Raw genomic sequence first — 25,796 nt, 5'->3', positions numbered from 1 at the left:
ATCATGTCCCAGTGATTAGCTGAGGATAAGTGCAAGAGGTGCTGCGGGGAACAAGAGAGAGATTTTCATTTTCCAATAGTGCTACTTTACAGTGAAAGACAACCTACTTGGAGTGATGTTCTATTTAGCTTCAACAGGGTTTCAAGGCCATTCGGTTGAATACAACCAAAGGATTGTGGTGAAAGTGGTGCTCATAGTCTTTACTGAAGTAAAACTTAGAGTACTATGATGAAAAAGTGCTCCAGCACTGGTGAAAGACCTGTATTCAGAGATGGCATTGGTAAAAGCGCGAAAGTACAGCTGCAAAAACATACTTAAAGGGCAAGTTTGCCCACAAATGAAAATGCCGTCGTTATCTGCTCACCCCCATGCCACTGGAATGTCAGGTGAAGTTTTGTAGTCAATAAAACATTTCTGGAGCTTCACAGCAAAACAGTGAGGCAGCATTCTCCTAAACAACTGTAGTAGATGGGGACTTTTTTTGAGAAAAACAACAATCAAACATAAAAACAAAACAAACAAACAATTTAAGTAGATGGTAGATGGGGACTTGTATTAAGACTTACAAAAACAACAGAACAATGGCTTTTACACTTACAGTACAGGGACCAAACAAAAACCATCAAATGGCTCGGTACAGCTTGTCTATGGAAGCCCCGCAATCCCAAATTGATTTGGAAAGATGTTTCTTACACCCTCCACACACAGTCTAGCTGTGCTAATGCTTTTAGCTTGACAGCTACTGTGAAGAATTCAACTCAATAAAAGGTCTAAATAATATCTCCTCAAATCAATTTGTGATCTCGGGGCTTCCGGAGACTTGGATAACGTGTAAAAGCTTTTTTTAGTTTGTTGGTTTGTGAGCAGGATTACACAAAAACTACTCAACAGATTCCCATGAAACTTGGATGAGGGATGGGTTTCAGCCTAGAACAGAACTCATTGACTTTTGGTGCGGATTGGATAAAGAGACGAATCCGAGAATTTTTTTCTTACTTTCTTTAATATTTTGTGGTGTTTTGAAGGCATCTTGAGACTTTTACTTTAATTTCTCAGGGAATGATTTGTGGATCTTGATGCAAAAAAATCTGGCATATGTAGGTGGCTGGTATTTCTGAGTGACTACAGTTTGATGCAGATCCAAACAAGAATATAGATCTAGCGGAGGTAGGTATGTTTTTATTTTGTATTGGATTAGACTTGATTGAATTAAAGGGGACTGTTGGACCTTGTCATTGGAGTTATGCGCACTACAGAGTGCCATTATACGTAGTTACATTTGTGGGTTTTTTTTATCATTCTAAAACAAGTCCCTATCGTCTTCCGTTGTTTAGGAAAATGCTGCAAACCTGTTTTGCTGTGAAGATCCAGAAATCGGAATGGAGTAGAAGTAGATAAGGACTGAATTTCCATTTTTGGGTGCAGTGATCCTTTAAGTATAAAAAAGTAAAAGCACTTATTGTGACGTTTCAAGTTCATCCTTTTTGTTGCCTGTTTGTTTGTTTGTTTGTTTACCCGGGTCATTTAAACGTCTGTACAGCAGCAGATATGAATGGAAAATCATGATCTGTAAAGATTGTGGAGAATAAGTATTTCACCACTGAAATGTAGTGCAGTTAAAGAATACAAATGGACAAACGGGAAACCCCTGAGTAAAGCACCAGCGCCCCAGGTAATTGGTAAACAACTCATTTCTCAAGCAATTTCTTGTGCTGGAACACTATTTACAGATACTATGGCTGGAGTGTGAATTAAAGGGGCAACATAGATTAGTAACCCAGTGCAGATGCAATGCACATTAAAAATTCAGTTGCCTATTTCCTCCTTAAATACACCCAAGCTTTAAAAAGGCAGCTGAGGCAACGCAGAGGGAGGCCGCCGTCGATTAACTACCGTTGCATTTCCTATGCGGGTTAGTGGCGGAATGTTAAGTATAATTCCGTTTATGACTTCTGCTTCTGTCGTTTCTCATAACTTGTTTACACAGAGGCTAGGAATCAGTCCCTGGGCTGTTCCAGGAAATCAGCCCGCTTGTATTCAGTCACTCAAACGCACCATTTCAGCACCGTGGACAGCGTTCTCTCTGGCGCACAGTGTGTGGCTGCTGCTTCCTTTTTATTTCTTACAATGGAGCTCATTCTCACACACAGTGGGATTCTGTACGTGTGTATGGGCTCACTGTAACGACATAATGTACTTGCCATAGCTTCTAACGGCACATTTACGCACAATATGTGTCAGCAGAACCCCAGCCTCCATCCAAACCTATTTCCAACTCAGAGTTTTCATAAAGATGGCTCGTAATATCACTTTTCACCATGAAGGTCTCACTCTTAAAATGGTCCTCACACATATAGAGGAGCACACACACACACGCACACACACTACAGCAAAGGCGATTTCTTATGCAGGAAACGACAACTAATGAATTCCTCATCATCTACAAGTGCGCATGATGCATTCATGAACACTTCACCCTGCTGTAATGTGTGATATCATAATTCTTTTTAAAAAAATAAATATATATACGTTTTCCTCCATCCCAAGCAAATAATGACGCTGTTAAAACGAAGAGAGGGCGCTTTGTTCCCGCTCTGATGACAGGATTCATTTCGGTTTCACCCTTTCCCGTTTTCTTTTTTCTTTTTTAAAGCACCGTGCAAGCACAGTAACATTTAACTCACGCTGCACCCTTTGGACGAGCTCACGGGTCGCTGTCTCACCAGAAGAGGGCATTCCGATTCTGCCTGACAAAGTTGCCTTGACATGCAGACGTGATTAACAACAGCGTCATGCTGTATTTCAAACCGAGCCACGGCGAGGAGGAAAAGGAACATTTGGACAACGAGGGAAAAAAAGAGGGGAGATATTTGGATATTCGACTGTTCCGCGAAGACTCGGTGCCAGCGTTTCACGCGGACTTGTGGATAAACGAGCGCTACTTTTTTTTCTCTGTGCGCCATGCGCGGATCTGACTGAGCATCCTCGAGAAACAGAGACGCCGGGGTTGTACTTGGGAGAAAGGGAATCTAAAAGGGCTGCTCGACTCCTTTTTGGAAAGATTACCTCCTGTTTTTCTTTTCGGTTTTGCTTTTTGTGCGTCGTGCCGACGCATCTGTGAAGTTTCGTGACAGGATTTTTCGCGGAATCTCCATGCGCATGTGAGACTGACATGAATTACTTGGATGTGGCTTCGTTATCGTCTGCGCCTACTGCGGTACTCTTTTTGGCTGTAACTTGAAGAAAAAAAAAAAGAGAACGATTCATTTTTTTCTTCCCCTCCTGCGAAGACATGGATAGGTTGTTCTGAGCGGATTTTGTTTTTTGTGTATGTGTGTGTCACCCTTTTTAATCTGGAGTTGGAGGTAAATGACATTTGCCCCGGTTCAGTTGTGCGGTTATAGATGCAGAACTAAACCGGATAGCACATCCAGGTCCGGGAGAGTAGAGGGCAGGTGCGCTTTGGAGTCGGCGGCTGCGCGGAGAGACCGGGCTAGTGGATTAGGACGGTACCTGTCTGTGGAGAGCGCGTCATGCGGACTCGGATGTCGCGCACAAGAAGCCATTAAAACCTGTAGGCTGGAGCTGACAGATAAGCGGATATGGGTAAGTTCTGTTTATGTTACCATCTTTTTGAGATCAGCGTGGGTTGTTTCGAAATACAGTTGTCCTCCTTTCTCAGAACACGGCACAGAAAATAAAATGTCTCGCCTCTTCCGAGCAGAGCCTGGCTCGAGTCAGATCAGAAAATAAAATGCTCGTCTTTTCTAAATGCGCTGTTGGAACATCCGATCTGGGTTTTTTGGGGTGTCTTTGGCTAAGTGGTTCGAGGAGGGGGGGGGGGCTTGAGGAATGTGGCAGGAGCCTGTGCTGCAGAGCTGAGCTGCGATGTGTTTTTTTTTTCTCCTCCATTTCCCGACGGTGTGACTTCTATTTCCCTCTGTGGCTTTACATCGCCGTGCGCTCACAGATTTGCCTCAAAATCACCGGGCAAGGCGAACAAACCTTTAACGTCTCAGTGAGGACTGTCCCCCCACCCCCCCCACCCTGACTAGTTAGACTGGCTGCCTCATTGACATGGACCGAAATGCTAATCACGGGTAAATGTTGGAAGGCGGTCAACTTTATAAAGCGTGGCCCTGCATAATCATTGATTGTCCTTAATCTGTGCGCACGGAGCCCATTGTCCAGTTTGAGCTCGGTGCTGCTAACGCCTCCACCCCCCCCCCCTCACTTAAAAAAAAAAAAAAAACTCTTGTGGGTTGAAAGGCACCGGCTCGTGCAGGTTTTGCTTAGCAGACTGATTCTCATTCAAGAAAAGCCGTCGTGTTCTGCACCTGGCATCAAGAGCGACTCTCCAAATCCAGCATACAACTGTGCGTCCATCTATCACTCCTCTCTGTGCAGTCAAGACCCCCCCTCCTCCTTCATACCTCTGTGCCTCATGCATGTGCTCTCCCCATCTTATTCCCAGCTCTAGATACAATCAGAATTTACTCACAACCCCACCCCCTCCACCTTATTGGCCCCTCTTCCTCTCATGGAATTCAACAGTTCTGCACGATTCCCCCCAAAAATGTCAAACAATTTGGGCTTCTTCTCCATCACTCGCATCCTCCCCGGTCCAATATCATTGACTGAGGTAGCCTAATCTCCTCAGCCGTTCCTAACTGGCATACAGATGGCCAAGTTCACTGGTGGTGCTGTGCCATTAATTGCGAGGCCGCATGATATATCGACCCACAGCGGGTTACTGCACCACATCAATATAAGCTACAACGGCACACAAAGCCATACAGTACAGGCTGTGGGGGCTCAGGCGCAATTTATGTGCACTACAAAGCAGCCATATATGGTTTATCAAAGAAGTCTCCTGTATGGGCCTGCTTCTTAATTTTGATATCTGAGCACGTCACAAAGCCCTGCATACCTGGCTCACACACTGGTCGAGTGCAGGTGGGCACACGTGCCTGCCCACAGACACATCCCCTGTCCAGGTGCTCGAATCAGCCCGGAATCCCAACTTTTGTCGACCACACGGCTCCTCAATTATTCGAAGATTACATGGCGCCGTCGTCTCAGTAATCCACCGGTGCAGCTCACTGTGATGCTCTTCATTAACAGCATGCAACGCACTTATGTTTCATGGACCATATCATTAGAGATCGGCTTTGCAGCAGGAGAACAGTAGGGTAGGGATAGTGGAGAGCCTCAGCCCGAGATGCAGCTTTAAGATAAATCGAGAGACCACGCTGGTATTTTAAACACCTTCCCTGCGCCTAAAGAATGTTGTCTGCTGAAAAAAGAATATAAGCTCTTGTCCGAAGATACATTGCTGCCTTGTTGAAATGAAAATCAGCGTGATACCACCGGTCGCATTGGCTCGTCTGCTAGTTCACAGTGGCTTAGCGGAAGAAACTGATGACCTTCTGCTGGCCCTACAGCATCCAACAGGCAGCATTGTTGAAATGTCAGGTGAAGCAGGTGAAGGGCTCCGGGGATCAACAGGTCCTCGGAGGGCTGTATCTTGGCATTTGTTATTTACATTTGCTTTATTTTGAACACAAAAATCAATAGCATGTGAAGCACTCGGGATCCCAGCAGCCGTTATCTACAGTATATACAGATCCTGTTCAGGCTTATGGGGCTGGATGCACTGATACAGTACATGGTGGAAAGGGATGCCAGTGGCGCTTGTGTATGTGTGCTGACATACTCTAATGTTCAGCAATGTTGGACAATGGTTCCAGTCAAACAAAACTAGAAATACAGTTAAAAAGAAATGGTCTGGGATATGTTGGAAGTCACAGATTGCAAGTGAGCTTTGTTGGTAGGTGAGGAGGATGGCCCTCAGCTCAGCGGATGAACAACAAACAAAAACATCTATTATTGATGATTTAGTGCCACTCTGCAGTATGTTTATACCTCTATATTTGTAAGGTCAGTTACAAGCACAAAGTGTTTCTTACCCCCTCACCTTATCTTAAAGGGTAACTCCACCAATTTTTCACATTAAGTCTTTTTACAGGTCTTGTGGAGGACTACTGTATATGTTAAAAAAAGTACTAAAAGGCTTTTTCTGGATCCAGATGAAGCTGCATGTAATCTGATAAATTGCCTCCAGTGATGTCACTCAGTGGCTAAGTTGCATTGTGGGGAATGCAGGCGCCAGGTTTTTGAAAGCAAGAAAAATGCATGGAATAAAAAAGGCATCATCTCAGGCTATTCATTTTGATCATTTGTTTATAAAAGGTCTGTAATGAGGCCAAAGTCCCTTTTCGCATATGAACTCCAGACAATATCCAGAGAATTGGATCAGGATATCGTCCATATTTGCTTGTTCACACATGCAGCACACAGCAGGAGATTGTCCGCGTGAGACGCGTTCACACATGTTGGGAATACTCCGTATGGTTTGGTAGGAGGCTGCAAACTGCTCTGTAATGATGACGTCAATGCTACATGTATTTGGACATATCCGCAACAGTAACAAAAGTGTGGAAAGCAATATGCAGAAAGCTGCAGTATGTTGGATCTGTGTCCAGCAGCAGCGTGAATGGGCCATATGGAAGTGCGAGAGACCGAGTTGGGAAATATTCTGGGCAGTCGTTTTGCAGAAACTTTGCCGAACAGTTTAGGCACCGTTTACGCATGTCCCGGTGTACACTTGAATATGTGGTACAGCTGATTAAACCAGCATTAACACGGAGGATTACACGCTGTCGACGCGCCCACTCGCTCTCTGTGCATTGACTCCGGACTATCGTCTGCTCTATTTACACATGTGGCTCACTCGGACTTTGGACTAGGCAAAGTCCAGGACAAATAATTCAGACATTTGTGTTCACACATACAGCTCCTCCAGGTAAACCCAGAGTTACAGTGCATGTGTGTGAGGGGCTCAACAGTGTTGTAGTAGTGCAAAATATTACCCAGAATTCAACTTAGCCACCGAGTGACATGCACTGCTGTAACAATGTCAGAAAAAATGAGTCCACACATTCTTCCTCTGTTTCAAAGTTTGGGCCTGCGTTACCCACAATGCAACGTATCCACTCAGTGACATCACTGGAGGCAATTTATCAGATTCTGTGCAGCGTCCTCTGGAGCCACAAAAGGTTTTAACTTCTATTTTTCACATAGGCCCATGCAGTGGTACTCCCCAAGACCTGCGTAAAATGAGTTACCCTTTAATGACCATACAAAATCATCAATTTGTCAAAACAAGAAATATTAAGTAGTATATAAAATGGCCTAGTCATTTTTTAATTGGATTAATCAACTTTTATTCATCATTAACCATCACAACAAAATGGCCCCAACCTTTTCCTTAAACTCTGACTGAAGCCTCATTCTACATGCCTTTTTCCTTAAAGAGGCACTATGTAGTTTTGGAAAATAAATTCAAACTCAGAATTTTAATATTTACAATATTAATGAGTTAACAGTACAAACTCAGAAGTATTTATTATTTTTTTCCACAACTGAATAAACAAACTGTTCTCAGAGGAAAATAAGGTCCCCAGAACACAGTTTGAAGCTAGAAAGGTGGCAGGGTCCGCCACATATAAACAAAGTAAAACAGTATGACATTGTGTTGTCCTTTGTTTATTCAGTTTATTCAGTAATGGAAAAAAAGAGTTTGTTTATTTGTTTGTTTAGACGGAAAAAAAAAATTAAAAGAAAAATATATCCCCCAACACACACAATATTATTTCTTCCAACTTTCAGAATTGTTACTGTTGTAGTTTTTTGCAGCCCTTTGTCAGGACTGTGTTATCTGCTCAAAAACACAGTAACATTACTGCAGATTCGTTAGGTCAACTTGAGCAGGATGTTGATCTTTTGCGTGGTATCTTGGGTGCCACGGTAGAAGAAACAAAACTCAACCTTTGCAGTGACATACAGGGCTACAACGCAGTTTGTATTGAACTCAAGTACCTGGAACAGAATTTCTATTAGCACTGTGCCACTTAGAAATAATGATAAACACAAGGAGGAGCTGTCTCCTGGTTATTGTTTATTTACTTGCGCATTCACCCTCTGTTTTCCATGCAGGAATTCACCCACAATAATTTTATTATGGCAAACTTATTAACAGATTTATCAACATGCTGTTGTCACAGTAACAATAATGTAAAGTACTGTAGTGAACTCATTCCACTGCAGTACAGTGAGGGGTGAAGTCTCATTGGTTATTCTCCATCACTCCACCTGCATGGAGCTGTTACCACCGAGGGAAATCAGGAATCAGACGAGCTTCAAAAACAGAACAGTTAAAATATATATTTATATATTCTGTAATGTGAATATATATGTGTGTGTTTGAGTCACAACAACACTCCCTGCAGTGCCTTTCTATACCTAATCAGTGCTACAAGTACAAGACAGGCACCGGGACACAATGTTTTCCAACCACTGTTGAAATAGGTCTAACTTGGCAGGCCTTGCTATCATCTCAAATATAATTGGAGACTAATAGGATGACTTGGGCTGGTCTGGGGACGTCCTTCCCTGTGTGTTCGGATGCTGTCCAGTCTCTATGTGCAGTCAAGGCTGGGGCTGGTAGCATTTTGTCAATGACAAGCAGCAAATAGCAATGAGCCACTTGTGTGCACTCAAAGTGCACCAGTTAGCGAGTCCATTTGCCAAGTTATTAAGCTACATTTGGTTTTATTTTAGGTCAGCAGTAAAGTGCACTTACTCGCTCTATGTGTTGGGGTTGAGAGGCAGAAATAGCTATCTTCTCGTGCTGAGGACAGCAGGGCTGTCTGCTGCATAACTCAGCATTACGCACATGCCTTTAGACAAACTTCAGCTTTGACTTATCCAGCCATATTAGATTTAGACGGATACCTGCAGAGGGTGACAAAGAAAAATGAGAAGCACTTCCAGACATATTGTCATACCCAGCGCTGAAATGAAAGCAAGAAAATCATCTGGAAAGTTAGACTTGAAAGCCGGCAAGAAAGAAAGTCGGAGAGCGAAAATGAAAGTGAACGGGGCTGAGGAGTTTTTCTGACCACATGCATTAAAATACGCTTCACATTATCCTGATGGCTCGAGGGTTCAAGGACATGCATAACTAGCGTATTTTCAAAGGATGAGAGAATGAAACGGAGGAGGAATTGTTCATCTAAGAAGATCTGGCATGAGAACAGTAATGGCGAGAGGTACATCAGGTAACAGGTAATAGAGACACAAAACCCCATGAGTGACACCTCGGAGGGTGACTCGTGCTCCTTTGTGCATAAGATTAGAGGAGTAGTGGGGAAGGAGATGGCTTACAGAGGCATTAGCGCACAGAGCGCTCATTAAACCACATACAGTGTCAGTAAAGGGGAGAGAGGTGGCTTGTGAGGCAGGCTCAATCTGAAAGAGATGGCAGAGTCACTTCTAATAAAGCAAGCCTATTATGCACATGGGGAATAAAAGCAATAGGGGGCCGTTTCGACATCCTCCTGGGATTCGAGTCAAACACGAACTGTGGAAAACAGTCATGTTTTAACAGCCCACACAATCTGTTCCACTGTCAAAAGTGTTGTCTATTAAAATTCCCTTAAATGCACATGGAACATTACACATGGGTATTGTTCTATATCAGCATACTTCTGCGGTCTGTGTCTGTTTTTTCTTCTCACCGTAAGCCTCTGAGGCACGCTGTTGTTGGCAAATTAGTAAAAGTTACATTCAGCAACCTGAGAAAAACAAATTGGCTGCACTCAGATATACTGCATCCTGTGATCAGCGCCTCTCTCTCCCTTTTCTCTCTGCAATATTTATGCGGACGCGTCACAATCGCGCGATCCAAGATGCAGAAACGTGATTGATGTATCTGTGGGTATAATCAATAGCCAGCACAAATTATCTGTACAGTTCCATGGTTCCCTCCATCTGTAAGGAATGATGAAAGATTCCTCTGAAAACAAACAGTAAGTGTGTGTCGCTCGCTCTCTCTCAGTCACACTCTTAGACACACACTCATACAATACCCATATGGGATCAGCAGATGCTTGGCAAGGAGCGAAATGGCTATGTTAGATAGCATATGCCGTATGATGCCTCTCAGCCACTCTATGTCAGGGAATTATTTCTGACAAATCCTGCAAAGATTACGGAAAATACTAGAAATCTGAAATCATGCCTGTCGCCTCGACTGCAAAACAAGTTTTTTCCGAAATGCCCAGAGACTCCATGTTTTAGCTCCAAGTTCATCATCAAGTGTAACACGTCTACACGCAACACATTAATTTTGATAAGTTGGTGAATTCGCTGAACGCTTCATACATTTTGTAAGCTAATTAAAGTATGGGCTACTTCTCTCCTGACATATTAATCTTATCTCACTCTGATAATGGTAATAAAGTCCATACTTGATTATATTGCCTTGAGAAACGCACATAAGTAGTGAAACCCCCGCACCCCCCCCACAACCCCCATACCACCTCCTCAAGGGGAAATCAATGTATCTTAATGACAGATCATTAGTGGCTCTGTAAAGGGGAACGATTTTAATGGAAACAACTCTGTCTCACCTCAGAACAAGGAGTGATATCATGGGCAGCTACTGACCACTTTTCCGCACTTTTCGATCGCATTTAAAACAGAGAATCCACCGCACATGCAGTCATTCTCCACAGACAGGACGTGCTAAATTTGGCACTCAGGTGGTTGTTTACTGTGGCAGAGATGAGTTGTGTAATTCCATAGGGTTCATAGTGATTTTTTATTTGAACCTGTGGGAAGCAGGAGCAATGATTCACGTTGAACCTGCGCTGCTTTGGTTTGGGTAAAATACTGTCTAAATTGAAATGCCTCCGGGATTGTATACACAACCATCAGCTCTTGAATGTTAATTTGCTCTGTACAGGCTGCCTTTCACCACTTATCTGCCTCTGCCATTGGTGCAATGATGGCTTATGGGATGACTGAATATAAATACAGATAGAGATACGATTGAGTAAACTGCAAGTCGTTTTTGCTTCAACACTGGATGTCAGTGTGTATTCATTGTAAACATACAGTGCAAATTACATCAATCCAAACAGCTAAGACCATGTAATGGGGTAATGAGTCCACACAGTGTGAACTTCCTTTACATCAAAATAGAAAATGCTTTTTGTGATTAAACTTAAACTGAATTAGACCACTTAAAGGTTAACTCCACCAATCTTACACATTAAAGTGGACATACAGGTTTTGGGGAGTGCAAATTTGGAAAAGATAAGTATAAAGCTGTTTGTGGCTGCAGAGGAAGCTGCATGTAATCTGATACATTGCCTCCAGTGATGTGACTCAGTGGATAAGTTGCATTATGGGTAGTGGTTGCTGATATTAAGCATTTTTCCAAAAAAATCGGTATCAGTGCTTTTTCTGTCACATCGCTGATAAAATTTTGGCTCTGATGCAGGATCATCTCACACAATGTCCCATCCACAACTCTATCTGATTGTACTTAATTGTACTTAAGAACAGTACTTGAGTGAATTGAACTTAGGTTTATTCCATCACTGGTTGCTCGAAGTTTTGACACAAAGAGTTCAATTTCTATTGCACATGAGTACCGGTCCCAATATTTATTTTCAGTCTCCTTGATTTCTAATAATCGGTGTCGGTAACGGCCCTAAAAAAGCCATATAGGTCGAACCCTAATTGTGGGTAATGTAGGCCCAAAGTTTGAAACGGAAGAAGAATGCGTGCAGTGCAACGCTAGGTCAGTGGACTGTTTTCCCTGGGATGTAACTGGGGATGCCCTCTCTCGCTCTCTGAATCTTTTTTACAATTCCCAATAAGAGGTTATTAAGATAATATGAAAATCAATACATTAATCAAATCCCCAGGTACCCTGCTTAGGCTGGTCTCCTGATTTAGGCTATAATGTGTGGAGGTTGGCAAGTATGTTGTTTAACCAAACTTACTCATCATGATTATTATGACCCTGATACCTCTGGTGTGCAATGTCACAGAATGCCAACTCCTTAAATGCACCTGCTTCACCAATACCAAATCTCACTCCAGACTAAATAGAGAAGTTGACAGCACTGCACTTACTTACACTAACACAACACACTAACACTTTCAAATGTCGCACCACCACTCTGTTGTCAAGTGAAACCATAGCTAATCTTAAAGCTGCAAATTCAAGACCACTAGAAATAAAAATGCTTTCACTGGGTTGGAATTTCGCTATTAGGTATAGGTCATGTTGAGCTACACACAAGTCATGAACTTACTTCGAGCACAAAACAAGTCATGCTGTACGTCTGGTAACATTATTGTCACTGTCATGGGGAACAAATTGGTGTCAGACAAGCTGCTGTCCCTTTGGACCACCCACTAGAGATCTGACCATAAGGTTCACTACAAAGGCAGACAACATAAGAGGACTGGGGATACTGTTCTGGAAATAACAAAAACAAAAGCTAAGCTTATGAGGGGGAAAGTGTTATTAATGTATGTGACAGCCTTGGAGACTGAAATGAAAGGGATGCATTACAACATTGCTTTTAGATTTGAGTGAAGGTAGGGAGTTTCCAAGATACAGAACAAAAACGAACCTGAAAATCTGCAAGAGGAAAGGGCATAGTGTATGTGGATAAATCTAACAAATTTAAATATTGACAAAGGGAAGGGACTTGGTATGTAAGATGAATGAAGGAAGATATGGAAATTGAACAGAAGAATATGAGTCTGAATCTGAGGGACTGATAATCTAGTGCAGTGGTAGGATAGATCTCTGAAAGGAAGCCTGACCATTTTGAAAACTAAATACAGTCCTGAAGGAAGACCCAGTAGAGGGGCCCTCTTTTTTAAATTATGGCCTCTCTGTATCAAGTTGGATGTAAAGAAAAAAAGTCTTCCTTCCTTCCTTCAGGATATAGCAACAGTTATGTATAATTTTCTTGACTTTCAAAGTTCAGTGTTATGTTCGTTGGTTGGTTTGCTTTTCATCTCTGTTAATGTTTGGCAAAGGTGTCCTTCCCATCCTGAGTTCAATTTTCAGCAGGATTGTCATTTGATTAAAACCATCCAAATGTAGAAGCGTGGATACTTAATGCTTGCCTTGAGATACCTGTCCAGAAGTTGTAGCAAAACTGCCAAGACGACTGGGTCTCATCTTTTCGTGGGCAGTAATTCATGTCAGTGTGTATGTGTGTGTGTGTGTGTGTGTGTGTGCATAAATGTATCCTCTCATTTTGTCTTGTTTGTATCTTGCATGCATTGTTTACGAAAGAAAAATTTGAAATTATGAATAATTGTTTTCAGTTTGCGATAAACTCATCTGCTTAACTTCCTTTTCCTTTTCTTGTTTTCCTCTCCCCCTTCCCTTGCCATTCCTGTAGGCTCTGCTCTGCGGCGTCGCTGGCTAGTGGTCCAACTCCTGATGCAGGTGTGGCTGGCGGCAAATCCATCTTTGAGTGAGCGCCCATGCCCCAAAAGCTGTCGCTGTGATGGAAAAATTGTCTACTGTGAGTCAAGCGCCTTTCGCGATGTCCCCAAGAACCTCTCAGGAGGCTGTGAAGGTCTGTCTTTACGGTACAACAGCCTTGCCAGTCTTCGTGCAGGCCAGTTTGTAGGCCTCAACCACCTCATTTGGCTCTACTTGGACCACAATTATATTGCCTCTGTGGATGCAATGGCCTTCCAGGGGGTCCGCAGGCTCAAAGAGCTGATCCTGAGTTCCAACAAGATTACGTCGCTCCACAACACCACATTCCACCCTGTCCCTAATTTGCGCAATCTGGACCTGTCGTACAACAAACTGCAAGCCTTGCAGCCGGGGCAGTTCCAGGGCTTACGGAAGCTTCTCAGCCTCCACATACGCTCAAACTCTCTAAAAATTGTCCCAATGCGTCTGTTCCAAGATTGCAGAAATCTTGAATTCCTGGATCTGGGTTACAACCGCCTGCGCAGTATCACTCGGAATGCATTTTCAGGCCTAGTGAAGCTCACTGAGCTGCATCTGGAGCATAACCAGTTCTCAAAGATCAATTTCTCTCACTTTCCTCGCCTCTACAATCTGAGGGCACTTTATCTGCAGTGGAATCGCATTCGCTCAATGAACCAGGGCCTGACCTGGACTTGGGCTTCCATTCAGAAACTGGATCTGTCTGGGAATGATCTGACGGAAGTGGATGCTGTAGTTTACCAATGCTTACCCAATCTTCAGACCCTCAATCTGGACTCCAACAAGTTGACCAATGTCTCCCAGGAAGTTGTTGATGCCTGGATCTCCTTGACGACAATTAGCTTAGCTGGAAATGTATGGGACTGTGGCCCTGCCATCTGTCCTCTGGTGGGCTGGCTGAGAAATTTCAGAGGGGCAAAGGAGACCACCATGATCTGCGCCTCCCCCAAGAAAGCCCAGGGGGAGAAAGTGATGGATGCAGTTGAAGCTTTTGGTGTTTGTCAATCAAACCCATCAACAACTCTCACTGTGAGTATTCCTCCAACCCCATCCATTGTCCCTGTGCAGACTGACCGTCGCCCAGCCATTCTGGCTTCACCTACTGGCTCTGGAAAGAGAGGAGAAGGATCTATTAGAGGCCCTACATCGTCAGCTGTTACACCACCTGTGGCACTTCCTCCAGAGCAAGACTTGGAGCCCGTGTCCTTCCATAAGATTGTGGCTGGAAGTGTTGCCCTTTTTCTGTCCGTTGCGATGATCCTGTTGGTAATCTACGTGTCTTGGAAGCGCTATCCTAGCAGCGTCAAGCAGCTGCAGGAGCACTCGGCTGCAGCCCGCAAACGTCGCAAGAAAGCGAGAGAGACGGAGCGCACCCTGAGCTCTCCACTGCAGGAGTACTATGTGGACTACAAGCCCACCAATTCTGAGGCCATGGATGTGCTTGTCAATGGGACCGGACCCTGCACCTATACGATCTCAGGCTCCCGAGAATGCGAGGTATGACCCACACCACCGCCACTCCTCCTAAACAAAACTCTGTCCACAGCGAGACGACCAGAGGTAATTATTTACACTGCTTTGAAAGATGATAAGTCTGCTACTTAAATACATAGGCTTACAAAGCAGGTTAGGTAAATATTGTGTTCCCATGGACTATTATTGAATCAAGCAGAGGTGTTTTAGCATCACTTTATGTATAACAAGATGTCTCTTGTTTTTGGATAGGTGTTTGTATATTCGCTTAAACCGAAATCTCTGTTGAGATGCAAATGTTTGTTTTGCCTCAGAATTGTACAGAAATACAGATAAATGAGACTGATTACATTTCCTATTCTGCATAATCTCAAGCTTAAGCTATGCTGTTTGTGATAAGACGTTGGTGATTGTTTAGGTTTGCTTTTTTTGCTTGCATATCACAGGCTTTGTGCTTTGTGTGTTTGCTCGACTGCTATTCAGTTTTTGATGAGCAGCATTGTGTGGGAAGAATAGCTGAATAGGGGGAAGATTTACTTCCGGACACTGGATGTGAATGCTAATAGAGACTCTTGTCACTGAAAAAGCTTCCCTTGAGCTGATGAATTCACACTTTTCTTGACATAGGTATGAGTCAAGATAGTTGGAAAATATTTGATGCTCATAGTCCCCCAACAGCACTCCCATTCTGATTGTTTTCCTTCCTCTGTACATTGACTTGCTGGAGTTACTCGCTTGTTTACTCACCAGCTTAATTGATTTGTCACACATAAACCGAAATGCATACTTTCACTGGCCATCCGCAATTTACCCCACACTAATAAAGAATAAAATATGCATTGTATGATACAACCACACACACAAACACACACGCGCGCACACACACACACACACACACACACAGACACATACACACAGAGAAAGATGTCTTGTTTGATAGTCCCGAAAGGAGTGGGAATCCTTTGAAATGTTCGGTACACAGGCAAGTGAATTTCTTCAAAACAGTATTTACAGACTACAGCAATGTGGGAATACCACTTTTTTTCCTCTCGCTTTCAGCTTCTACAGTCTTGTGTACCTGACATACTGTACCATTCTTGGATAAACCTTTTATTCTACTGCTGAGTTTTTCAAGCTACAGCTAAGCAAGGCTTCTGTCGAAATGTATTTCTCATCACTGATTCACTGACCCTGTTATAACAGGGGGCAAAGGATGGGCTTAGCCCATCTGGATGATCAGGTAGCCCACCCAGCGAAACTGTAACCCAAAAGGCGTAAGACATATTTTGGTTAAGCTCTCTATATATTTTCACATTACCAGCCCACTCATACTTGGTCTAGTTCCTAGATTTTCTCTGCATTTCCATGGCATGAATTTCTGGCAGGCTATCTCTGGAGGAATGACTGTAAATGCAGAGGTTTAAACAGCGAGGAGAAGGAGGAGGAGGAGGAGGAGGAGGAGTGCTCGATCCTCCACATTCTTTTCCATTTCTGTTACTGGCCGTCTGGCTTTCCTGAAGGCAGGTCACCTGTTAATATGTAACAGTTGCAGGTTGCTCACAGTGGTTTGACTGTAAAGAGGGACAACAAATCACAGCTGCCATTTTGTTGTTGTTTGCCTTCCCCCACACAGGCTTTGAGTGCCTCCTTTCAACCTAGGGTACTGCTTTATGTTTAGTGTACATCTTTAAATGTAAAGTTCTATTGAAAGTGTTGCTGGATGGAAAGATGGGGAAAATAGAGGCTGATGTAGTAAGTTATTTCTGGAGGCTGTGCTTCATTCTATAGAATGCCGTCAATTTGAATTATTCGGTTTTCACATGACCTCATTTTGACAAGTCTTTTGTGGCTTCAGCACAGCACGCCATGCTGTCTGCAAGCCAACAAAATATTCTTATTTTTGTAGATCAAAACTTGATGCACAGTATGATCTCAAGCCAGCAATATGCAGAATGCACAGAGGCAAGATATGATAACAGTCCAAAATCCAGTATGAAAACATGAATATGCCTCAAAATTTAAGGAAATGCACTGACTTTTTGCGAGGTGCTAACAAAAATATAAACTTCACAGTGGAGTAGTTATTGTAAAGCTGTTTTGAACATCATAAGCTTGTACAGGAGGTCATGTTATTGAGGCAGGCCCCTTATGATTTAAATGATTAGTTAATCTAATTGGCATGTTAATTTACAGGAGACAGATGCTCACAGGAATCACACCAATATCAACAAGGCAAAATAATAATTGCAATAGAGGCGAACTTTAGGTAGAGGTCGTGAAGCCAGGAAATGGTATGCTCAATCGAACAGAAAAAACGTTAGATGAAAATTGATTTAATTATTATATTGTTTTTTATAGCAGGGCTGGTTCTAATTATAGGCAAATTGTGCCATGATTATGTTATATATATTCAAATCTAGTCTTGGTCCTTTTAATTATCTTCTGAAAATAATAACATATTTTGAAAATTGCAGTTTTGTCTCATATGGACAGCTGGATTATAAATGTGATCATTTCAGATTCTTTTTAAAACAGTTTGAGTTGTCATTAGGTTATTTTTATAAAGCCTCAGCAAAATTGCAGTATGGCCATGTGAAATGTCCAAATATTAGGAGTCCAACTAGAGCACAACCAAAATATTGGTTGACCCACTGACATATCGATTTGCAGATATTCAGCCGATATTGGACAATCACAGATATATTGGTATCGGTGTACATTTTGTCTGGTATGCCCCAAGACAATAATGCAAAAAAAAAGATGCTTGGAGTAATTTATGTTCATTAAAATTATCAGTGAAGTGAAAATTCCCACTGTTTCAGTGTACACATTTCATTTTAGATATAAAAAGTTTATTGTTAAAATCAAAAATATTCTGCCTTTGTTCGCGAATTGTTGACATTAACAATTCTCTAACTGACAATGGATGGCTGCACTGCACTGAGGATCATGAGGAATTAACAGCTCTAGAGAAGAGGGGATACTGTCACACTGAAGGCTGACAAAAAAATCCTTTGCTTGCCTTCCAGTATGTTACATTACAAGGGATAAAATGGCTGATTGTCATTCCCAACACTCATTTTCAGTCCCGATGCCCCCCGCCAGGAGGATCAGACTATTATCAGATTCGTACTGCACAGTCCAGGGAGGCCCTTTCAGAGACCTTATCTATGAAAGGTGTCGTCCACTTCCATTCAAAGGGACCGCACGCAAAATAACCCACAGCCTCTCCATGAGTGTGCGCTTGAAACAGGCCCACCGTTTACCATTGAATTCACTGCATCTATCATTAGCCGTTTTATCTTGACTTGATTGAACTTGGCAATTTAGCTGACTCTTTCATCCTGTGAGCCAAATAGAGCAGGAATTAACCCTTGCTTAGAGGGCCAAGGGCCAAATCAACATTACAGAGGCAGCAGAGTGTAACAAACAGGAAAAAAAGAAGGGGCTTGAAATATTTGAGATTATTCAACAAGCACTCGTATTAAGAAAAGTGGCAACAAAGAAAACAGAAGAAGAGCAGCTTACTTTTATCATTAAGGGCAAAACTAGAATAGATCTAGTGATGGAAGGGAGATGATAAAGACAAAGGCTAACAGTACAGAGGAAAAAACAAATAAAAGATATTCACAGCACTGTTCAGCTCCTAATATTAAGTTTCAAATTATACAGTTGTGGTTCTCATGAATAGCAATTTGAACACAGATTCTATATTCTCCACCTTCTTATATGAGACAGAGGGAGGGTAGTTGGCACAAACAGGTAAGGTAAATCCGTAGGGCTGCAACTAATCATTATTATGTCAATTATCTTCTTGATAATCAATTAGTTGTTTGTTATTTGTCACAATATGGAGAAAAATGTCAATCAGTGTTTCCCAAAGTCCAAGGTGACATTCTCAAACGCCTTGTTTTATCTAAAACCCAAAGACATTCAGTTTACTGTCACAGAGAAGTGAAGAAACCAGAAAGTATTCACATTCAAGGAGCTGTTACTTAAACCAATTAATCAATTATTAAAGCAGTTGGTGGTTAAAGGTGCAATAATCAAGAGGTTTAGGAGAAAACATCCAAAACTTCACTACAGTTAATGATAGAGTGTGAATAACAGTTCTGACGTTTATGTGTTGTGTTGCAGAGATAGTTAGCATGCTAACCAGCTAGCCCCAACCTGTCCCGCTCTAAAGCTCATGTGCTGGCAGTGGAAACACCACTGCTCCCCCGGTTCTCTGAGCTCCCAGTCCGGACTGCTAGCTGCACGGCTAACTGAGCTAACCAGCTAACGGCAGCTATACAAAGCAGCAGTTACTTTAGCGATACGCTACCCCCTGTTTGTTTTGAGCATGAATGCGACAGGTGGTCAGTTCTTACATTTAGCACCTTTAATATAACAGCTGACAACTATTCAAATAATTGACTGATGGTTGCAGCTATATGCAGCTCTACAAACCAGGATATTAACACATTATTAATCTTAAGAAGGTGAGATGTAGAGCCTTGACATTAGTCACGTCACTAGATGTGCTTTGTCAAGTAAGGCGAATCAACTCCAAGGCGTCATGCTACAACAAAAGCAAGCAGCTCTCTTTTTCCGTGACTGAACTATAAGAGAAGTCTGTCTAATTTCGTCCACTCTCAGGGCTTCTTGGATACATGGGAGTCTGTGTTTCTTGTGAGTGACATGCAGGCTCTCAGTGCAAAACGAACCACCAATCACCATCATTCTTGATCAGTCTATCCAAGAAAAGCAGGGCCTACTGTGGTTGTTTTGATAAAAGCGCTCCTCTACAAAATCACCCCAATCATTTTGGAAGGATTCATTATTTTCAAATAGAGTATTTTGGTTTTCCAATATGTCATTTTATATATCGCACAACTAAAATATTGCAGTTACTTACTGAGATGTGTTCATAACAGGCTGTAAATATAAATTAGAGTATATCTGAAGAAGTGAAGCAAAGCCTATTTCCTAAAAAAAAAAAAGTAATATGCAATTTGATAGGGAGCCCCACAGTGATGCTGACATGTTTAATATACTGTAACACAGTGTGGTTGTACTGTTGGAAAAGCTTGCGTTAATGTATTTAATGTTATTAACTAAGCTTTTGTCATATATTAAAGTTTAAACAGACATGTCCATTCCATCCCTGCTAATCAACTCAGCACACCTGTAGGGGATTGTGATTGCCATCAGTATTACATGTAGGCCTCAGGTGTCTTATAGCACTGTATAGCTGTAGCCATATTATAAAGCCATATTGCATGAATGTCTGTAAACATATGGAGGAAAAGTGAGCGAATGTCCAGCACTCTGCTACTTCGCAGTTTCCACGTCCTTCCTTTCCATCCCCACACTCTCCTCCTCCTCCATTTTGTTTCTTCAGATATCCTTGAAAATGCACTCTCTCCAGCCTTATCTGTCCCCCTGTCTCATCTTAAAACATTGTAGCAGGGAGACAGGAACTATCAGTCAGCAGTCCACAAAGTCCTGAGTTCATCTCGGAATGCGCTCCGATCTTGTTTCTACATTTTGTTGCTCCTGCGCGGACATAAATCACCCGGCAGCACGCAGCGGCACCTGCTGCACTCTCCTCCACCTCGCAGCACTCGCCGCCTCTCCTGTTCTTCTCCCCTGAGTGGGATTTGCTTATTCTGCCCGTGTCAGTCTTACCAGTTCTTTCATTCAGATCCCGCGCCATCATCATAACTCACCCTGGACCTCTTCACATGATTGTCCTTTATCAACCCCACCCGGATCCACCTGACATGAATGTGAGTTCGGCGGCCTCTTTCGAGAATTGCCTGAAGATGGTGCAACCCTCGTTCTCCCATTTTCAACCTTCCCTCTAAAAGCATAATTCCTATCATTTCATTTCCATCTACGTTTCATACCTTTCATGTGTTCCTCTCCGGCTGACACACTTGTGTCAGAACATCACTTGGCATCTTTCGCCGTTTTTTTCTAATCTATTTTGGTAGGCATACCACACGGGAACATTTCAGGCTTTTACCCTCCTCTCCTCTCATCTCCTTTCACTTTATACAATGTCTCTGTGTCCAGCAGCTCTATAATCATCCCCGACCTCCACCACCTTCTATCTGATTCTGCTCATTTGTCGTAGCTTGAACCTCGCTGCTCCGGGACCAACTATTAAGCAGACTTTGCCTTTTGCATCTGACACAAAGTGGCTCAAATGTTGTTCTTTGATGCACATTTTGATCATATTCCAGGCCTGCCCTGCCAACTACCCAGCAGTGCTCAACCTTAAATCACTCACCACCACCTCATCGTACCCAACTCAGACAGCCTTATAATCACCTCGCCCTCTTGACTCTACATCCACATCCCCTCTTTTCATAGCGCTGCTGACCTTTTCCAAAACTAGAGTCGTCCACTTACCATAATGTCACACTGCATACGGCTGCCTTTTAAGTAATTAATGATGTTCCTATTTTTAAGAAACCCCAACTCATCTGATGCTCAAAACTAGACAGGTTATATGGCTCCAACTTCTCCTAAATGTACTTCCCTTTCACCTGTTTTTTCAGGATTGGTCTTGCAGAGCAGCGTTTGAGAAATCCACCTGCCCACTGGCTTTAATACATTAATCATTCAAACTGCTGACCCGTGGCCTTGCATTCGTGCATTTTCACTCCGACAAGAATATCACTCAAAAGAGGAAAAAGGGAAACTGCCAAGTACTATCTGCTGTGTTCAAACAAATTAATGTATTGATTAATCAATTAGCTGGTCAGCAGAAAATTAATCAACAAGAATATTAACAATTGATTAAGTCATTTATCAAGCAAACCCAGTAAATGCTAAACAAATAGCCGATTCCTCCGCTTCCTGTGTCTCACATGGGAACATTTGCTGCTCTGTTTTGAATTTTAGTTTAATTTTTTGCCATTTATAGATTATGTAGATATTGATCCATGATGAAAGTAACTGTTAGTTGTAGCCCTGATGCTTTCAGCATTCAGCTCCACGTTTATTTTCCATTGTAGCGATCAGAAAAGAGCCAATCCTCACTACAACAACAACAGTAATCAAAATAGAACAACAGGAGGTGCATGAGTGAATATGAATATATTATATTTTCTTATTGTGTTCCACATGTGAGTAGGTACAGTATATAGTATGTAGTATAAAGGACATAAGGGGAAAAGAGAGAGAAGAGGAAGGGAAACTCTTAAGTGAGGGGTGAAGAGGGGTAGAGCCAGGACACGTCAGGACAGCTGGCTCAGTCCAGAGTTTTATTCATTTATGTCTGTTTCATTCTCCCTTTCTTTTATCCATTTATCTATTTTGGTTTATTGTGTTTTGATTTGTTTGTTTTTCCCCTTTTATTTATTTTCCTCCTCCGTCCTTGCTTTCAGACCGACCCAGTGGCCAGAATAAATGTTGGCAATGTACGTTTCTGCAAACAACAGATATGCTGCAACTTTTCATTTCCCTATGTAAAATTGTCTTTTTTATGTCAGTGCTTTACTTATAGTCTGGTTAGGTTTAGGCATAAAAAAAACACTTGGTTAGGAAAGGATCATGTCTAAGCTTAAAATATCTGTTTAGGTCACCACGAACACGGCTGGAACAAGGTCTCCTTAAAAACATCCAGTGGTTTCAAGCTTACAAATGTTTAAACTCAGTCTTGAACTGTGGTCACTGGCTTTGAGGCCTTGTCGCCCAACTCCACCACCATCCCCTCCACCTCCAAATATGAAAGTCAGGTCATAAACATGTAACGTGAACGTGATATGATACGTGACGTAGAAATGTCAAGATGGTGTGTATGGCATTTACAAATGTGAACATATCAGTGGTTTTCAGAAATGTTTCCTGTCGCCTCGGTTGCCCAGACCCGTGGGAGGTTTCTGGCCCGACGTAGCAGCATAACGTTGTACTATTCTTTTTCTCCTCTTGTACATTGAGATGATATTTTGAAAGCATGCAAGGCCAATTAGCAGGAGGTGTAAACGTGTGATTTTAAGTAGTTGATCACAACCACTGGTAGACATGTACCTTGCTTAAAATCTGCTTGCTAGAGTGTTAATTTTCTCAGTTTTGTCAAGACTTTATACGAGGCCTGAATGAATTAATAACAAGCACACACATTTTTGTAAGATACCAATATTTGGAGGTAAAAACACAGTTGCAGTGTTTCCCTGCACCGTTGTACCGGCTGTCTCTAAAGGTATAAGGCAGCTTCCCTCTCTCCCTGTTTCTCTCTCCCCCCTCCTTTCTCTCTACAGTCCAAGGTCACGGTGTCAGATTGTTAATTGCTCAGAAAAAATCAACACAAACACTGGGAGGCTAGCCAAGGGCAAGTAAGCTATCTGTAATTCAGTGGGGAGGCTGAACTTCTCGATGCTAGTGTCTTCAGTCGACAATTAGCCATGTGGGAGACTTCAAAACACGCACTGCGCGTGAGAGAACATCTCTCTCATCCGCTAATCCTGTCTGTTTCACACTCTGGTTCCATGCCGCCGCTTTCTGTACTGCCGTTTGATCCATGCTTAATGAGGGTGTTAGATCACCAATATAGCAATTGCATTACCTGGAAAAGAGGCAAGACTCTTCTGTCTTTCCTCGCAGTTTTCACAATGCAGCCCCAGAGCGTCGTTAATGCTAAGCTTCCTGATGCACTGCCTCTGTTATCGTCTCTCCTCGTCGGCGATTCTCGTCTTAAGATCTTCCAAAATTTATATCTGATGTGGTTTGTACGTACTCGCTCAGAAATTATTATTATTCCCCCCCTTCCCCACTGGTCTGTCCAAAGCAGTTTTTCAAAAGCTTTGCATGGTTTTGTTTCACGCAGTTCTCTTGCCCCCTTTACTACCTCTTAGTTGCTTCCCTACCTACTGATTCAAGTGCAGCTGCTTTTTGAATGGACAAAAAAAATGATGTATAATAAAGGAAGCCCAGATTACTGACACGGAGCCACGCACGCCCCTCTTGCCCAAGAGTGATCCGTGTTAGGCTGTCTTCCCATTTTTTGACAGCACCGGCAACGAAAAATGTGCCTCGACTAGCAGCCAGCCTTCTACTACATTTAAAACTCTCCCTGTTAGAGAAACTGTGAGGGAACGGTGCACCAAGCACATAGCAAACACCTTCATCCTGTCAAGCCGGCTCTCTCTATAAGCTTTACTTTTTTAGAATAACCTGCACGTACTGCAAGAGTTTTACCACCCTGAATCTTCTGACTGATGTTCTATAGTAGGGCTGGGAAATACCGTTATATGGATATTTATATGAGACTTGTATTGTCTTAGATTTTTGATACTGTTGCATCAGGATGTTGCATAAGTTTTGTCTCTTCCTGGCTTATAAGGCTGCGTTACAGTAAAGCGATACTTGATTTTGTCCATTTAGCCCAGCCCTGTTATAGACCCTTTTCACAGCAGACAGTTCGACTTGTCAAGGCAGGAAAAGTACAGGTGCGACTAATAGCGTTAACGATGGCTTCATTCCATTAAGCTCCGCAGGAAGTCATGTCAGTGAGTGAGCATTCACAATAGCAGAGCCCAGGAACCGGCTCACCTGAGTAGAATGCAGCCATCATTAGTGTTTTAGATTCCACTTTTCCACTTTTGTTTTTACTGCTTTTACAAGTCAAAATGTCTCCCGTGAAAAGGTTCTGTAGCCTACTGGTACAAAGGACATGTATATATATTTTAAGAGCCTTTTATGACTGTTCAATGCAATTGGAGCTCTAAATTGATCTAAAAGCAATTTGGTTAAAGTGGACTCAAAATCTGACAGATCTGTCGAATGTAAAAATCAATTAAATCGAGCGTGAACACTTCATAATGACCATCATTATCAGTGGTTAATTACTAGTTAATTACACTTTAGTTAATAGTTATTTTACTGTTAACAAACAATGTAATGCTTTATAAACATCAGTTGCAATTTTATAATAAATAATTGCTCAATAAATGGTTTATAAAGCATTTCATTGATAGTTAAAAGTGACATAACTATTAACTATTAACTACTATAAATTAAGTAACTATTAATTTTGTATTCTAAAGATCTTAGTCAGATTTTTAATCAACTTTAAAGGGGCACTATGGAGAGATAGTTCAAACTCTGAATCCAAAACTGAATAAACAAGCTGTTCTCAGAGGAACATAAGGTCCCAGAACACTGTTTGAAGCTAGAAAGGTGGCAGGGTCCGCCACATATAAACAAAGTAAAACAGTATGAAATTGTGCCGTTTTTATTCATAGGCCATATCGCCCAGCCCTATTTGTTCCTTCCGTATTGTAAAACAAGAAGAAATAAGACGTGTCATTGCATTACATTAAACATTTCCTATGAGACAATGACAAGTTAAAACCATGTGACTTTTTATGCCAATCACCTGCCAACTCCTGTATATAAATGACATGACTTCCATATTCCTACATGGTCTAATGAAGCCTGGAAAGACGGAAACGTCAGCAGGATAAATTGGTGAAAATGAGAATTGTCAACTCTTACCTGAACATTTGTGTGTATGCTACCTTTATGTCTTTGGTTATTCAGCAGTTGGAACAAATAGTGTATAATATACAGTATAGTGTATTGAGATTTAATGATTCCTCTTGTGGAATAAGTGGCATTTCACGAAACAATTTTAATATTTCTCATTGTTTATTGAAGGTGTCATGTGTGTAATATTGAATGCAAAGGAAGCTGTGCGGACTAGAAGGAAGGTTAGAGGACTTGAGTGTGGATCTAGCCCGCTGAAGCACTCCTTTTTTCTCATTAACTACGCGATCATTTGCCGTAAGGTTGGACAGCCTCACTATCACCTTTCCCATTAGTCACTAAATTCAAATATGTGTAAATCAGTAGGTATGAGGGAAGAGTGTGAGTCATTCACGGATCTGCATCTGAATGCGCCGCTAAGTGGCTGCAGCAGTAC

The 25,796-nt window shown here is 42.2% G+C and overlaps 1 protein-coding gene across 2 annotated transcripts in view; it reads left to right on the top strand.

Annotated features, from left to right (window-relative positions):
* Positions 1-2,649: 2,649 nt before the first annotated feature.
* The window catches only part of LOC311275222 (leucine-rich repeat transmembrane neuronal protein 4), a 124,123-nt gene continuing 100,976 nt past the window's right edge, over positions 2,650-25,796 (top strand). Inside the window, exons 1-2 of one of the 2 annotated variants that reach the window (XR_014624838.1) lie at positions 2,650-3,606; positions 13,344-14,968. Coding sequence is in view for 1 of the 2 variants with exons in the window: in XM_084383567.1 (XP_084239693.1) it covers positions 3,603-3,606; positions 13,344-14,905 (1,566 nt within the window). In the remaining variant the exon portion in view is untranslated. The remainder of the gene's footprint in view (positions 3,607-13,343; positions 14,969-25,796) is intronic. The other variant, XM_084383567.1, reaches the window with a different exon arrangement.

The sequence above is a fragment of the Pagrus pagrus genome, assembly GCF_965226575.1.
Source record: "Pagrus pagrus genome assembly, chromosome: 19".
Classification (NCBI taxonomy): domain Eukaryota; kingdom Metazoa; phylum Chordata; class Actinopteri; order Spariformes; family Sparidae; genus Pagrus; species Pagrus pagrus.
This window is presented reverse-complemented; position numbering and strand designations above follow the sequence as displayed.